We start from the raw sequence: 14,147 nt of genomic DNA, 5'->3' as shown, positions 1-14,147 counted from the left end.
GCAAAATATGAATTTGACCATTTTTAATTAGTTCGTCACTAGCTAATAATCATCTCTGCGTTGCAAGTCTCTCCTTACTCTTCTACGAGAGAAGACTACTACAAGTCTTTCTCTCTCTGTCACAAGAAACGAAGACTACTGAGAACTGTAGGTAGTCACCCACCCACAGCCATATTATAGCGACGGAGTCAAAAATATGTGACATCTTCTGATATTAGAGCTTGTGTTCTTTCCCCCCTTCGTTGTCAGGACATGTGGAAACTTAAGTTTCGGGTGCCGTCGACAGTGAGACCACCATTTTCTATGGCTTGAGCGTGGACGCTTCCATTTTGCCATGCTTGTTGGATTCCATTTGGGTAAGTGGAATTGGACCTCTTGTGGACCCGATCAGTCTTCTTTAATTTGTTTTTCCCCACCCCACCGGTAGCCAGCCAAACAAGAAATGTGATTGAGAGAGAGAGAGAGAGAGAGAGAGGGCCATTTCTTGAAGCCTTCCCCAACTTGAGTAAACAAAGATATTTTCGTGTATTATATATATATTCCCACAACCTTTGGCCTCCCTCCACAACCTCTTTATTCTTGGGTAGTAGACATCCATGGCTGCTTCTCTTTCCTCAAGTTTCCCCTCCTATGCTGCTTACCTTCTTCTGATGCTTACTCTTGCTGTATGCTCCCATGTCGGAGGAGAACAAGGAAGCCATCGAAAGGTTGACGTCCGCTCTTTGTTCCCCGACAAAGAGTGTTCACCATCCAAAGGTGTAATAACTATCTTATTTCATTCGATTTTTGACTAGTACGTAGTAATCATATCATAGCTTATATTTTATGCATACATATAATATGAGAAAAAGGAAGAAACTATATACATATCTGCGTGAAAGTTGTCATTTAGATGTAACAGCAGTCTTCAGATGAACTGAGGATGATGGCCTTTTTCAGTTGCAGGCCACAACTTTCTATGAAGGATTGATTTTTTTCTTTCTGTACTGGTTGTTTAATAGTCGATAAGGATCAAGAGGTACTCACTCACTCACTCGTACGTCGAAAGATGGTGGTGGGGGAATCCATTGCCACCGATCGCTCATAGAATAGATAGAACATTGTGTGGCTCCTCCATATGTGAAGTCATCCTCACTAATAATTGGTCTGTATCTGTCTCATCATCGCATAGTAACGTAGTTGACGCTTACTGACTGAATTATTGGATCTGTGGAACACGATCAAAATATGATATGAAACATGTATACAAGGTAGGCGGTCAACGTCACCTTTGACTAATCAATCTTGTCTTCGTCCAGGTACCGCCAGCTCCAACTTCACGAGACTGACGGTAGCTCACCGGCACGGCCCATGCTCGCCGCTGCACCACCGGCAGGTCCTCTCCCACCAGCAAATCCTAGAGCGAGATCGATTCCGAGTCGACTGGCTCCACCGGCAGATCTCCTCCTCTCCTACCTCCGCGACCAAGGTGAAGGTGCAACCGCAGGACTCGGCGGTGGAGGCATCGGCGATCCCAGCCCGAAGCGGCAGCTCCCTCGGCGTCGGGAACTACGTCGTGACGGTCGGCTTCGGCACCCCCAAGCGGGACCAGACCGTCGTCTTCGACACCGGCAGCGACGTCACCTGGATCCAGTGCCAGCCATGCGCCTCCTACTGCTACCTGCAGCAAGATCCCATCTTCGACCCCTCTCACTCGTCGACGTACGCCAACATCTCCTGCGGCTCTGCCTATTGCTCCGACCTCGACGTCTCCGGCTGCAGCTCCTCCACCTGCCTCTACGGGGTGAAGTACGGCGACAAGTCCTACACCATCGGCTTCTTCGCCGAGGAGAAGCTCACGCTGACTGACGCCGACGTGATTCCCAATTTCCGGTTCGGGTGCGGCGAGAAGAACCGTGGGCTCTTCGGTAGGATCTCGGGGCTGATGGGCCTCGGCCGTAACAAGGCATCGCTGGTCGTGCAGGGGTACCAGAAGTACGGCGGGGTCTTCGCCTACTGCCTGCCGTCGACGTCGAGCTCTACGGGCTTCTTGACATTCGGCAGCGGCAGCTACTCGTCCTCGTCCAACGTCAAGTTCACGCCGATGCTGACCGACGCGAGCTCGCCGTCGTTTTATTTCTTGGACTTGGTAGCTATAAGCGTCGGCGGGCAGCGCCTCCCGATATCGGCCACCGTCTTCTCCAACGCGGGCACGATCATCGACTCCGGCACGGTCATAAGCCGGCTGCCTCCGACGGCGTACTCGGCGCTCCGGTCGGCCTTCCGACAGGGGATGTCGAGCTACAAGGCGGCAGCCCCGGATTCCTTACTGGACACCTGCTACGACTTCACGGGATACACCACGGTGTCGATACCGACGGTGGCCTTGGAGTTCAGCGACGGTGTGACGATGAACCTGGACTTCGGGGGCATCCTCTACGCCCTGAGTCAGTCGCAGGTTTGCCTGGCCTTCGCCGCCAACAGTGACGATGGTGACCTGGGGATAGTGGGAAACGTGCAGCAGAGGACGTTCACTGTGGTGTACGATGTCTCGAAGAAGGTCATCGGATTTGGGCCGGGAGGCTGCTAAGGGTCGAAGTAGCTCTGGTATGAATAAAGAGAAGAGAGAGAGAGAGAGAGAACGCTCGCTGCTCCTGTTGTGACTCATGTTTGGAACTCTTCATTGATTTGCCATCTCTAGCTTATAATAATATCACAAGAAAAGAGAGCTTAACCTCTCAGCCTCTCCTTAATCGATTGAACGCAAACTTCTTCTGGTGATTTCAAAAGAAGTAAAGAATAGTAATTGTTTCAAATGGCAAACTCGGAGTGAGTGTCGTTGCAAACGATCGACTACTGTGTGCGCCTGTGTTTAACCTGAATAAGCTGGGTTCTTAAGCTGCATTCCTTCACCTAACAAAGACCAAGCAGCAATAAACATAGGTTAAACTTCTGTTGCCAGATCCCGGAGGCAGCTAGCTGCTCCAAATAGTGTGTGTGATTCTATTCTAGTGCTCTTCCAAGAAAACAATTGCAAACCTGCAACACATGTGCCTCTGATAAAAGATTTCCACATTCCTCAACCAAAACCCTTTGAGTACTGATCACACTTGCCAGGCCCGAAGCTACATGATCGACATCTTCAGCCTGTAATAAGAGTCAGGAGTTATTACTATCAGAGGCTAGCAGTATAAATATATCCGAAGCTACATGATGTGATATATTCAGCCTGTAATAATAAGAGTTGGGAGTTATTAGTATCAGAGGCTAGCAGCATAAATATAAACATGATAAGACATCAAAAGGCAAAATCCATTGTATTCTGATCCATATCTTCAGCCTCTCATAGGATAAATCTATTGTATTCTATGCTCTATATGTGTTAGTCTTCAACCTCTAAATCCATTGCATTTAAATCTTTCTATGTACAAAAACACAAGTTTGGCATTCAAGAGCAATAACCTTAGGTGCACAAATCACTAAAGAACAGTAAGGGGGTACATTGTGCATGTTAAAGATATGATATATGTTGGAAAACCAATACGCGACAAGGTTCCCTAGATGAACGAATGAAGCGTTCAAATTCTTTTCTTGCAACAATTCAGCAACCTCACCTTTGATAGAAATCTTGCCACACACGGAGACAGTAATTCCAGCATAAGTAATGCAGAATCCATAACTTCCCTAAGTTCACGAGTATCTACCTGCAATTATGATAATGTAAGATCTCATAATCAGTCCATTAGAAGGGGGGGAAATGAAAAAAGAAAACAAGATCCAGCAACTCTATTAGAGGATGATTAATCTAAAGGTGTCATACCCTCACATTCCCCGCAATCGGGAGTCGAAGTGAAGCATCCTGCAAAGCCTTTGTTGCCCCTAAAAGAGAGCTTGAATAATCATCTTCAAGAACGGTCCACTCGTCCAAATGTGGCATCTACAAAATAGAACAAATTATGATACTAGGGCATGCTTAATCATCCAATATATATATATATATATATATGATCTTGAACATGATAGTGGGATAGTTTTGCTGGTAGCATGAGAAAGAATCCATAGATCATACTGTTCTATCTTCTTAACATAATCTAAAACTCTATCTGAAATTATTCCTCGTGAAGAGGAAATTATTCCAAAATTCACTCACAAATCCCAAAAATGAAAGAATAGAAAAAATAATTTTTTTGCCTATTGCAAACAGAAAAAGCTCAATGAATCATCAAATGTGTGGCTCATCCTCATTTTGTGGCATTAAACCCTTGCATATGAGAGGAGAGACATCCAACTCAGATGAGAAAATTGAAATCCACACATGAAAATGTAGCAGTATCATAATAAGATCCAGTCTTACTTGATGATGGATGATGAACAATAACCTCTCTCTTCTTTTGAGCTGTTCAAGCTGGATCCTCTTCTCCATAACAGAGCTTTGAAGCTCTGCAATCCTCCCGGAAAGCCCACACAGTGATTTCTAAAAAGAACTCAAACTGTTCGGTATTTGTTCTGTAATGGACAAGAAACCAAATCTAATTGCCATTGCAACCTCCACACTCACTGACCTGAGCCGCAACTCCCCGAGCTTCCACCGTCCCCCGAGCTTTCGCATTGAGAAATCTCCACTGCACATAGCAGTTGTCGAGAAGCCTAAGCACATGGGCATCCTCCTGTCGGCCCAGTGCCTTGTTCACCTTCTTCACCTCGGCGGCTGGTTTAGCACTCGGAGGTTGTGGTGGCTTAGACGAGAAGAGAGGCCTATTGACGGACTTGCTCAAATTGAAGGGGTGCTGCTGTTGGCGGCCGGAGAAAGCCGAGCTCAGGGAGCGCAAGAAAAGCGAGCTGGTAGATGATCTACAAGAAGAGACCTCGGCCCCGTCTTGCCGTCTGGCCGACATGGTGGGCAGCAGGTCCGCCTCCGGCATGGACGACCGGACGTCGGTGGCCAGCCTCGATCTGCAAGACGCAAGAGGGAGGAGGGGCGGGCTGTCGCAGAGGCCACCCTGACTGCTAACGCTGCAAGTCTCCGTGTCGGAAAAGGAATTCTCCGTGGTTTCATCCAACCCGCAGTCGCCGCTTCCATGAGCCCAGCGGTAGCCATCGGAAGGGAAGAGGCTCACCCGGGAGGGCGTAGGGGGTCGAGTGTTCGTCCTCAGAACGGTGGTGCTATCCAGGACACGGTGGTGCGCCACCGGGGTTCCCGGTCTCGGCCTCCGCCCAGGATCATCCAGCCTCGGCGGCTGCTCTGCAGCGTCGCTGTGGTTGTCGGTGAACAATCGGACGACGGCCCGCTTCTTGATGGTGCCGATAGGCTTGCCGTGGGCGGAGAAGGGGAGGGGGGTCTCCGAGCTCCGCCTGACGGATGCCAGGGGCTGGTTCTCGTCGGCCTCCTCGAGTTCGGGCCCGGGAGAAGACGGGTGGCTACGGTGGGGTTTCTGCTGCTGGTGCTTCTTGGAAAGGATTGCGACGGAGGAGGGAGCGGCGAACCCATTTCTTGGAGAGGCGGCGAAGCGTAGGGTTTCAGAAGAATAGACGGAGGAGGAAGAGGAAGGGTAAGGGGAAGAGGAAGGGGACAGGTAGCGAGAGCTGATCTGCCTCGCGCGGGGGCGGCGGGACTTCCGATCAGTGGCCAGAGGGGTGGGGACTGGTGGTTGCGTCGCCGACGGCACCGGAGTAGGAGGGGGGAGGCTGCGGTGCTTCCCCTCGGCATCTGATCCGGAGGGGGGAGGAAGAGGAATGTCGGAGAAATGGAGATCGGATTCCGCAATCATTTTGTTGGCAGAAAGAAGTGGGAGAGGAGGATACAAGATTAGTTCTCCATCTCAAGGGGGTTTAGAGGCCGAGGAGGAGGGAGAAACAAGATCAAGATCAAGAACAAGGGTTTCTAGGGGGGGGGGGGGGGGGAAGAAGTAGCCGTTTGGTCGGGGCGGTGGGTGGGGTGCGTAGGCGACGGCCACGCAACGGCTAGTTCTCTGTGCGATTGATCTTGCAAAACCATCTTTCGTTACGCAACCATCTTTCACTGGTCGACATCACGGTCCCACAGGTGGGTCCCATCCAACTTCCGAATTACAGTTAAGCCAAGGAAGTCGATAATTTTGGTGTTTATCCCTAAAAATTTTCCAGTTAAATAAATTTGGAAAACTTACCACGTAACACATTTTATGTTGAGATTCTAATAGACATCAATGCCGATGATTTAAAAAAATTAAGGACATTTTTAAGCATATTATATATATTTAATTTTAAATGGACACCGAAAAGATAGCAATAAGCCTACAAGAATAAAAGTGTGTTTTATTTCTGTGATTTGGGCCAGACGTTACTCAAAGTAGTCTAAATTGAACAGGCAGGCAGGCTTCTACATTACATGCTGTTGTCAACGGAGAAGTGGAAAAAGAAGTCCATTGTTTTACGTGGTAGCATCCACAAAACAAGAATATATAAAGCGCCCGATCCATACCACTATCTGTACAAGTCCTCTTCCGGTGTTCGATCGATGGAGTGTCCACTAGAACCTGCGCACGCCTCCTGCATTTCTCTGCTGCGGAACCGCTGATCCTGCAACTGAACAAAACGATCATAGAATAAAGATTGGAGTTAATTATGACTTGGAAACTGAAACCACACGAGTCCTCCAGAACTTGTTGTTTGTATGAAATTATTTATACTCAATTGTCGGTTCGAATCAACGTAATTCATACCATACGCAAATGACAAGAACTGGAGGACTTGTAACATGGAGACTCGATGAGAAGAGAGTCGACAAAGGTATGTGACATTTACCTTGAAAGATTTAGGTTCTCAGTCATCATTTGTTATCGTTGTATCCCTGAAACGGGTAATCAGACACTCCGTGCTGACTCCACGTGGGACCTCTTATTTCTAACAAAGGCAATTATATAAGCTGTTAGCAAGCATTAGAGTAGAAGCTTTGATTACTGTTTTGTCAAAGTTGGCTTACCTGGTGCAACTTGAACAAGCGGCGGCAGTAGAGGATTGCTACCCACATGTTGCATATTTAGGACTTGGCCAGGATATTGACCATAAGTCGCATTTGCCTGGTGTGAGGAAACATAAAGGAGAGAGAGATCTGGTTTTAGTGTTATTTCCATTGTGTTCCACCAATACAAGTAGTTGCTATTTTCTGATGGTCCACATACCTGCAAAATGGTTTCTTGCGTTCCAATCTCAGTGGAGCCTTGTGCAGTTGCCCCTACGATATCGCGTGCATAGGTGTCAACAGTTTGGTGGTGTTGTGATACCTGCAATTTGAAGTGTAAAAACTCGCACAGATCGAATTTGTTAAAACTTTATAATTCGGCAACGAACTGAGACATTGTGTGTTCACCTGTTGGTCGTGTTCGCCACTACTTTGACCCTTCTTTTTGGGTTGCAGGTGTTTCTTTATAGTTTGCTCAACCTTGGATACCTTTCTTTTTGTCGAAGGACGCCCCTGCCTACGAAGAGCTAGAGGACTAAGCAGTCTGTTTTCGATGGTTAGTCTTGCAGAAGGGTGTTGAGTGCCCTTGCCATCCACATCACTTTTATTTATTCTTTTCTGGAAATCATCAATACAACTCCAAAGCATCTCAGAGTACTCATCAGACTCAACTGCCATGTCTGCTGCCTCATCAAACTTATTGTGTATATAATCATATCGTTGGGCCTTTGGATTATTGCTCCAACCGCAATAACCAACTCTCACCTTCATATGACGTCTTTTCAAATCTTTCCTCCATCGTGGTAGAATGTATCTTGACGGAACACTAGAAATTTGCCTCTTTACTAGGACAGATATCATATGCCTGCATATGATTCCCTTAAATTCAAACAAGTGACAGCTACACTGAACTTCACAATCACCCTCGGTGAAATGCACCTTGAAGTGGACCAGCTTATGATGTTGATCATCATCATCCCCGATCAAGACATCCTCAGACACATCATACTCCGAGATTCCATCACTCCCACCTGCTAAAGTGACTTCACAATAAAGCTTTGCTACCATCTCTTGCTGAAATTCTTTAAACTTGTCGATGGTATAAACTTGTTGAAATTGTTTTTCTATATCAAAATGAGTTACACAGGGGACCCATGAGTTGAAGGACTGAAAATCCGCTTGGTCTTCTCTCTCGACTTTACTTTCCAATGCAACATCATACTGCTCAACAAATTGCTTCATCGTTGTCTTCGAATATACAAGCCCATCGAAGAAAGGATTCATCCTTTGACTCCTTTGCGTTGTAGACATCCCAGCCCAGAAAGAATCTTTCACAAATGCAGGGACCCATCGGTGCCGCTCTTCATATAAACCTTTTAACCATGCATTATCATATAAATTAAATTTCTCGATGAATTTAGTCCAACTTTCTTCAAATTCCTCCTTTGTGAATGAATCATAAACTGCATTTTGCATCAATTTTCTCATTTCTTCATACACCCTATAACCCTTAAACTTCTCTGGCAGTTTCTTCATTATGTGCCACAAACACCATCGGTGACGAATGCCCGGGAATACAGTCTCAATAGCTTTTTGCATGGCCTTGTCTTGATCTGTGATGATAGCATTTGGAGCACGCCCAGACATACATGAAAGAAAAGCTCTAAACAACCATGTAAATGTCATGGTGTCTTCATTTGACAGCAAGCCACATCCAAATAAAATTGACTGGCCATGGTGGTTAACACCTACAAAAGGTACAAAAGGCATGTCATATTTATTTGTCAAATATGTTGTATCAATTGTAACAACATCACCAAACTCTTCATATGCTGCCCTGCTCCTTGCATCGGCCCATAACACATTTTTAATTCGGGATTCTTCATCAACATCCATTGCATAAAAAAAGCTTGAATTCTTTGATTTCATACGAATAAAGTAATCAAAAATTGCTTCAGCATCACCCACACCCAGCCAAAACTTACTTGCCTTCTCAACAGAATTCTTGCAATCTTTCTCCAAAGTTGGTGCAGTCTCACAACCCCCAGCCTGAACACTACAAGTTGTGTCATTCCTATTTACACCAGTCCCTGTCATATTATTCAATTCGAGTCTTTTTTGTGCACCTATAGATAAATCCCTGTTGCACATGCAGAAGCGTGATTTTCTCGGAACCAGAGAATGACTGTGTTCAAGCCTAACTGAATTGATTCTACAGCTCATATTTTCAAACAGAGTAGCATTAACTCGAGCTTTGCATCCAGTTTTTGTTGTCGGTTTGGGTTGTAGAATATTCCGTTTATAGATGTATGGCTTTCCCTCTCGCGAACATGCAATTGTCACATGTTCTATTTTTCCAGAACTTGAGATTGTTCTTGATTTTCTACTAACCCGAAAACCTTCTTGCTTTCCATATTTCTTGTAGTATTCAACAAGAGCATCCAAAGAAGGAAAAGTCATTCCAGGCTCAGGTGCATTTACGATTTCCAGGCCAGCAACTCTTTTCTCCATTCGTTCCTGATTCCCACTATCTTTGTCACAGATAAGCTCCTCGTCACTAGACTCAAGTGGAGATTCATCCTGTTCCATCTCAAGCGCTGTGATAGTAGTACACAACACCCTACATTCACTAAGAAAGATAAAAAGCAAACAACACTTTAAAGCCCCACAAAAGCTGCAAGATTGAAATTATCAGATGCAAGATAAATCCAATTATAATATTATATGAAGCTGACAGAACTAGAAACTAATTCTGAAATTACTGGATCGCCTTCAAATAAAATTCAAAGATTAAGAACAAATTATGTATACAGAGATTTTTTTTTTCCTAAAAACAATAGAATGCCTAATTGAGGGTCACATCTACTTTGACATACAAACAAAAGTACCTAAAATTATCATTGAAAAAGAAAATAAAAATTTTAAATGGATTCACAACTCGACGCTCCAGGTCAACTTTCCAGGGATCACCGCAGACACCATTGACTGCTGCTTGTGCAGGTGGTCCTGCATACCTCAGCAAAAAGGTCCTCCAACAGCAGGGGACCATGGAAACTTCACCTGCAGACCACCTCGGGTTCCTTATCAGATTGCTTGGATATTAAGCCTAAAAAGGTTATTTACAAACATGGTTACCATCTTTTAGGGGATACAAGCAGCTACAGAAATGGTGGCTTATCACAACAAGCACTTTTTACAGCTGAAGACAGGATACGATTTCAAATTCATTCTCTAAACCATTCTTACATACCACATTCATGCAACTACCTTTGAATAAAGATGCCTATCATCTATTGATACTTAAGTCTATCTAAAATGCTATTTAAAAGTCAATTACCACATGCAGCGGCAACTTATATTGTAAGCCTGGCATGAAATCTAGATAAAAGCTACCCAGTACCATATTGGCTAATATAGCCCATACACTCAGACAGACATTCTTCGTCTATTGATACTTAAGTCTATCTAAAATGCTATTTAAAAGCCATCTACCACATGCAGAGTATCAGCTTATATTGTAAGCCCGGCATGAAATCTAGATAAAAGCTACCTAGTACCATCTTGGCAAATATAGTCCATACAATCAGACAGACATGCTTCGTCACATAAGCTGATCTAAAAGAATGTAGCAGTACAGCAAAGGAAGATAGTTCACTCTTTTCTACTGCCTGCAAAAGGTAAGTTTCCCAACTCCTTATCATCAAGTTCAATTGGTTCATCACTGAACTGTGGTATATATCTTTAAAGACTGATCCAAAATTCTTAACATTTCCCTGGAAATTTCATCTTTGTGAACCTAACTAAACATCCCCTTCAACTACCAGAGCAATAAAAAAATATGGCCCTTGTCAAAAGCCAATTAAGAAAGATCCTCATCAAAAACAAGTTAAGAAAGGCCTTTCAGGTTCAACCTATGATAGAACTTGAGGTTTCCTACTTAATCCTCCAGATGATATCTTCTTCCTGATCTATATATACTCTCAGCTGACAAGCATAACAGTCTCTCATATTGAACATCCTGCATAAGCTCCATCTGGTGCAGAGCATATAAGTCATGATGCTAATCAATTAATGCTCTAGCATGATGTCTAACATATATAAAATGCTCTTTAAATTTAACAGTCATCACATATGTCTCATTCCCTCTGAGATGGTTCATATAACTTGCTTACTTATCCATGGAAGGATTTCTCCTACTTTGCCGTTGCTATTACCCATTTACTTGTGGTTAGTTATATGATAACCAAAGAATCCGCTGACACTCAATTCAATTACAAATTAAGGACACATCGCCTGATATTTTAATCATCGATAGCCAGAGGAACTAGCCTATGATCTACTTGCATCAAGAAATCTTGCATCAATCATGGCACCTCCTCACCCCAACTAATGGTACCATGAAAATGATTAACAATCAAATCAATACAATCCATATGCATCACAAGGCAGTGTGACGAATGCCAAAACCAACCTTGGGATAGCCATGTGATTTCCAGCTGAAAGAAAAAAGATACAGATACCTAGGTATTTCTCTTACATCCTATTTGGAATCAACTTCAAATAATTTTGAACGGATTTCATATTAATTTCAGTTGAGATCAAAATTAAGAGTGATACCTTGGTTGGAACAAAATCGGAATAAATTGAATTATTCTGTTTTGTGAAGTTTGGAGAAATGGTCAAGGTATGATTTTGGTTACCTATTATTACATGAGACACTAATTTGAGACTTAAGTTTATTCCATAATGACGGTCCTCTTCTTATTTAGCTTAATTTAAAATTAGTTAAAATCATAAGTTAACCCTATCCAACACAACCAATTTACTCTTAGTTAGTTCACTAGCAGGTCAAGCTGGATTCATGTAAGTAGTACAAGTCCCTATCATCATATCACAATATGTGAAACATTGGTGTACCTTCTTAATTTTGATTGGACATGAAAAGAAGTATGCCATGAAGAGTTACAAAAAAAAAAGAAAACACTGCTTCATTCTAGAAATTAAGAAATAATGTCTTAAGTTTATGAATTTCATCCTAATCCATTGCCAGACCATGTGACTCGATTTTAATTAAAAACAAATCACTTTAGTTCCATCCGACTGAACAAAATTGTAGTCACTTTTCATTCTAGACGAGGAATTTCAAACTGAATTTTAATCACATAAGAGTTCCAAACAAAGATATTACACAAACAATTGGGGCATGGCAACAAGTCATTAGGAGAGTTACCAATGGCGACGAAAACACAAAGGAGATACTATATATCCATTCAAAGTCGCTCCAAGTCCGCTAGGCCATCACGATACCTCAAATCCAGTAAGCTGCCCCGGCAGCAGCTTTCGGCAAGGGGACTTGGTCGAAGCAAATCAACAAACAGCTGGTGGGCTCCGTGCGGTCAGCGATAACTTCGCTGCAGTCAGACAAACGAACCAGTAGCAAACAGGGTGATTGAACAAGATATGGTGTAATGATCAGAGAGCACGGAACGACTACGGTAAACACGGCTGCCGCGCGGGGATGCTACTGACGGGTGGGTTCGGTGTTGTTTTCTAGGAGGGGATAAGATTAAGGTTAGGGTTAGGGTTAGGGTTGGGATTGGGGTTTCGGGTTGTTTTCGTGTACCTCCATCGACTGATGCCTCGTCGTCCTGCCGCGGCTACTGCTGCATATTAGTTGTCTCGGTGATCCGGTGGAGGTGCTCCGCCACATCATGGAAGAAGCACCGTCGTCGCGTCGTCCGAGGCGGTCGGGCGGGCGGGTGGGTTCACGGGTTCTGCCGAGGGGTGGGGAGAACCAAGGTTTTTCCACGGGTGATGTGGCCTTCGCATCCGGACCGATCGCGCGGGTCCCATTTCACGTGCATGGCGGTGAAGAGACCACGTGACCCGCAACGCCAAAACGTTTCAGGGGCGGATGCGACCGTCCTCCACCCCCAACCCCCAACCTCCTTCCCTGTCCTCCGATGCGGTGGGTCCTACGTGAAGGATTCAATGCAAGAGTCCTTGGTAAAATATAATAACTGATTAATTATTTTTATTTTCTATTAGGAACTTTGAACATAATAACCAAAATAAAATCATGATATCTCAGCTATTTTAAATACACTTGTCATTAAATTCTTTGAAAATCATTTTTGTAATTAAATTATAAATATTTGAATTTTTTTATTTATAATTAATAATAATCTTTTAAATCTCTATTTGTGTCTTTATCTCTCCTAATAGTTATTATTATTATTTCACATATTCAAATTATACAATGTTATCTTAAATGATTCTTCATCGTTTTTTGAAGCATCCATCGTCCTTCAACCTAAACATCTGATTTTGATAGGTTCTTTAAGACACTGCAATGGCAATTACATACGATCATAATTTATATCATATATGAATTCAATAATCATGATCATAGCAACTCTATCTCTATGCCTGATGAAGATGGTTGGGTGGGTGTCAGTGTTAACCAAGATTTATCATCCATAGACATCCATTTTTCATTACTTGTCAAGCCCTAAAGTCATTTGTTTCATGTCAGATGATAGTTGTAAAAGACATGTACTCCTCGGTTACGCGTTAATCCATGACATGAACATCATTTATTTCTCTTCCAAGTTCATGCTGATAAACAAACAAAGTAATAATGTATGCAAAGACAACTAATCCACCATGAGGATAACAAAGCTAGCAAATTCGAGAAAATCAATCAATAAGGCCCACTTCTTTTGTACACCATGTAAATCATTACTTTTAGGAGTATAAACTTGATTTCTTAAAAAGGGAAACCCTGAATGATAATGTACCGAGGGGGGGGGGAAGGAGGAAGGGGCATCGAACTCATGAATTACGGTTTCTTAGTTGAGCTAATACTTTGGTTAGCCTCCACTTTTTTGGCTTGTCTTATATCTTAAAGAGAGCAATGTATAATCGTAGAATATCCCAAAGTCGAATTAGGGTTTCTTGGGGGTTAATGTTTCTTCAACTCTCTTTTACTCTCTTCTCCTTATTGCTCGATGTCATCTGATCCTATTTATCACTTCCTTCATGTCGTTATCTAAGAAGAAAGAATAAGAGGAGGGAGGGGAGAGGGTTAAGAATAAGATATTTAAATTAATTTATAAAAGGATGATTTAAAAATACTAAAAAATTTATAAAATAATATTATAAAATAGTAAATATATGGGTATCAAAGAGTAATCTCCTTTATTCTAGAGATATAAATAAAAGGATT

At 43.3% G+C, this 14,147-nt stretch overlaps 3 protein-coding genes across 5 annotated transcripts; 1 reads left to right on the top strand and 2 right to left on the bottom strand.

Annotated features, from left to right (window-relative positions):
• The first annotated feature begins 547 nt into the window (after positions 1-547).
• Positions 548-2,720, top strand: LOC103977951 (aspartyl protease family protein At5g10770-like). The gene is made up of 2 exons (XM_009393619.3): positions 548-756; positions 1,299-2,720. Exons 1-2 carry the CDS (start codon positions 597-599, stop codon positions 2,567-2,569), a joined length of 1,431 nt encoding a protein of 476 aa, XP_009391894.2. The 5' UTR covers positions 548-596; the 3' UTR covers positions 2,570-2,720.
• Positions 2,111-6,122, bottom strand: LOC135607276 (protein ENDOSPERM DEFECTIVE 1-like). The gene is made up of 6 exons (XM_065098965.1): positions 4,542-6,122; positions 4,334-4,453; positions 3,800-3,916; positions 3,594-3,683; positions 3,019-3,126; positions 2,111-2,892 (listed from the first exon to the last, which is right to left on the bottom strand). The coding sequence occupies exons 1-6, from the start codon at positions 5,745-5,747 to the stop codon at positions 2,833-2,835; spliced, it is 1,701 nt and encodes a 566-aa protein (XP_064955037.1). The 5' UTR covers positions 5,748-6,122; the 3' UTR covers positions 2,111-2,832.
• A 125-nt stretch (positions 6,123-6,247) lies between these two features.
• On the bottom strand, positions 6,248-12,702 carry LOC103977950 (protein FAR1-RELATED SEQUENCE 6). 3 transcript variants are annotated; one of them, XM_009393618.3, is made up of 8 exons: positions 12,543-12,702; positions 12,150-12,330; positions 8,905-9,548; positions 7,328-8,667; positions 7,140-7,241; positions 6,941-7,037; positions 6,763-6,861; positions 6,248-6,543 (listed from the first exon to the last, which is right to left on the bottom strand). In XM_009393618.3, the coding sequence occupies exons 3-7, from the start codon at positions 9,506-9,508 to the stop codon at positions 6,788-6,790; spliced, it is 2,217 nt and encodes a 738-aa protein (XP_009391893.2). In that variant the 5' UTR covers positions 9,509-9,548; positions 12,150-12,330; positions 12,543-12,702; the 3' UTR covers positions 6,248-6,543; positions 6,763-6,787. The 3 variants fall into 3 exon arrangements, with proteins under 3 accessions (XP_009391893.2, XP_009391891.2, XP_009391892.2); XM_009393616.3 differs by having other exon boundaries at positions 7,328-9,548; XM_009393617.3 differs by having other exon boundaries at positions 7,328-9,548; positions 12,227-12,330.
• Positions 12,703-14,147: the final 1,445 nt, after the last annotated feature.

The sequence above is a fragment of the Musa acuminata genome, chromosome BXJ2-3 (genome assembly GCF_036884655.1).
Source record: "Musa acuminata AAA Group cultivar baxijiao chromosome BXJ2-3, Cavendish_Baxijiao_AAA, whole genome shotgun sequence".
Taxonomy (NCBI): Eukaryota; Viridiplantae; Streptophyta; class Magnoliopsida; order Zingiberales; family Musaceae; genus Musa; species Musa acuminata.
Note: the sequence above shows the minus strand (reverse complement) of the source record. Positions and strands in the feature narration are given on the sequence as shown.

Coding starts and splice junctions, on each gene's coding strand:
- LOC103977951 (XM_009393619.3), top strand. CDS start 597: ATGGCTGCTTCTCTTTCCTCAAGTTTCCCCTCCTATGCTGCTTACCTT. Junction 757..1,298: donor AGAGTGTTCACCATCCAAAG/GTGTAATAACTA, acceptor GTCTTCGTCCAG/GTACCGCCAGCTCCAACTTC.
- LOC135607276 (XM_065098965.1), bottom strand. CDS start 5,747: ATGATTGCGGAATCCGATCTCCATTTCTCCGACATTCCTCTTCCTCCC. Junction 3,917..4,333: donor TGTTCATCATCCATCATCAA/GTAAGACTGGAT, acceptor TCTATTTTGTAG/ATGCCACATTTGGACGAGTG. Junction 2,893..3,018: donor CAGAGGCACATGTGTTGCAG/GTTTGCAATTGT, acceptor GGTCTTTGTTAG/GTGAAGGAATGCAGCTTAAG.
- LOC103977950 (XM_009393616.3), bottom strand. CDS start 9,508: ATGGAACAGGATGAATCTCCACTTGAGTCTAGTGACGAGGAGCTTATC. Junction 7,242..7,327: donor GTGGCGAACACGACCAACAG/GTGAACACACAA, acceptor TTCAAATTGCAG/GTATCACAACACCACCAAAC. Junction 7,038..7,139: donor CGCAAGAAACCATTTTGCAG/GTATGTGGACCA, acceptor TCCTCACACCAG/GCAAATGCGACTTATGGTCA.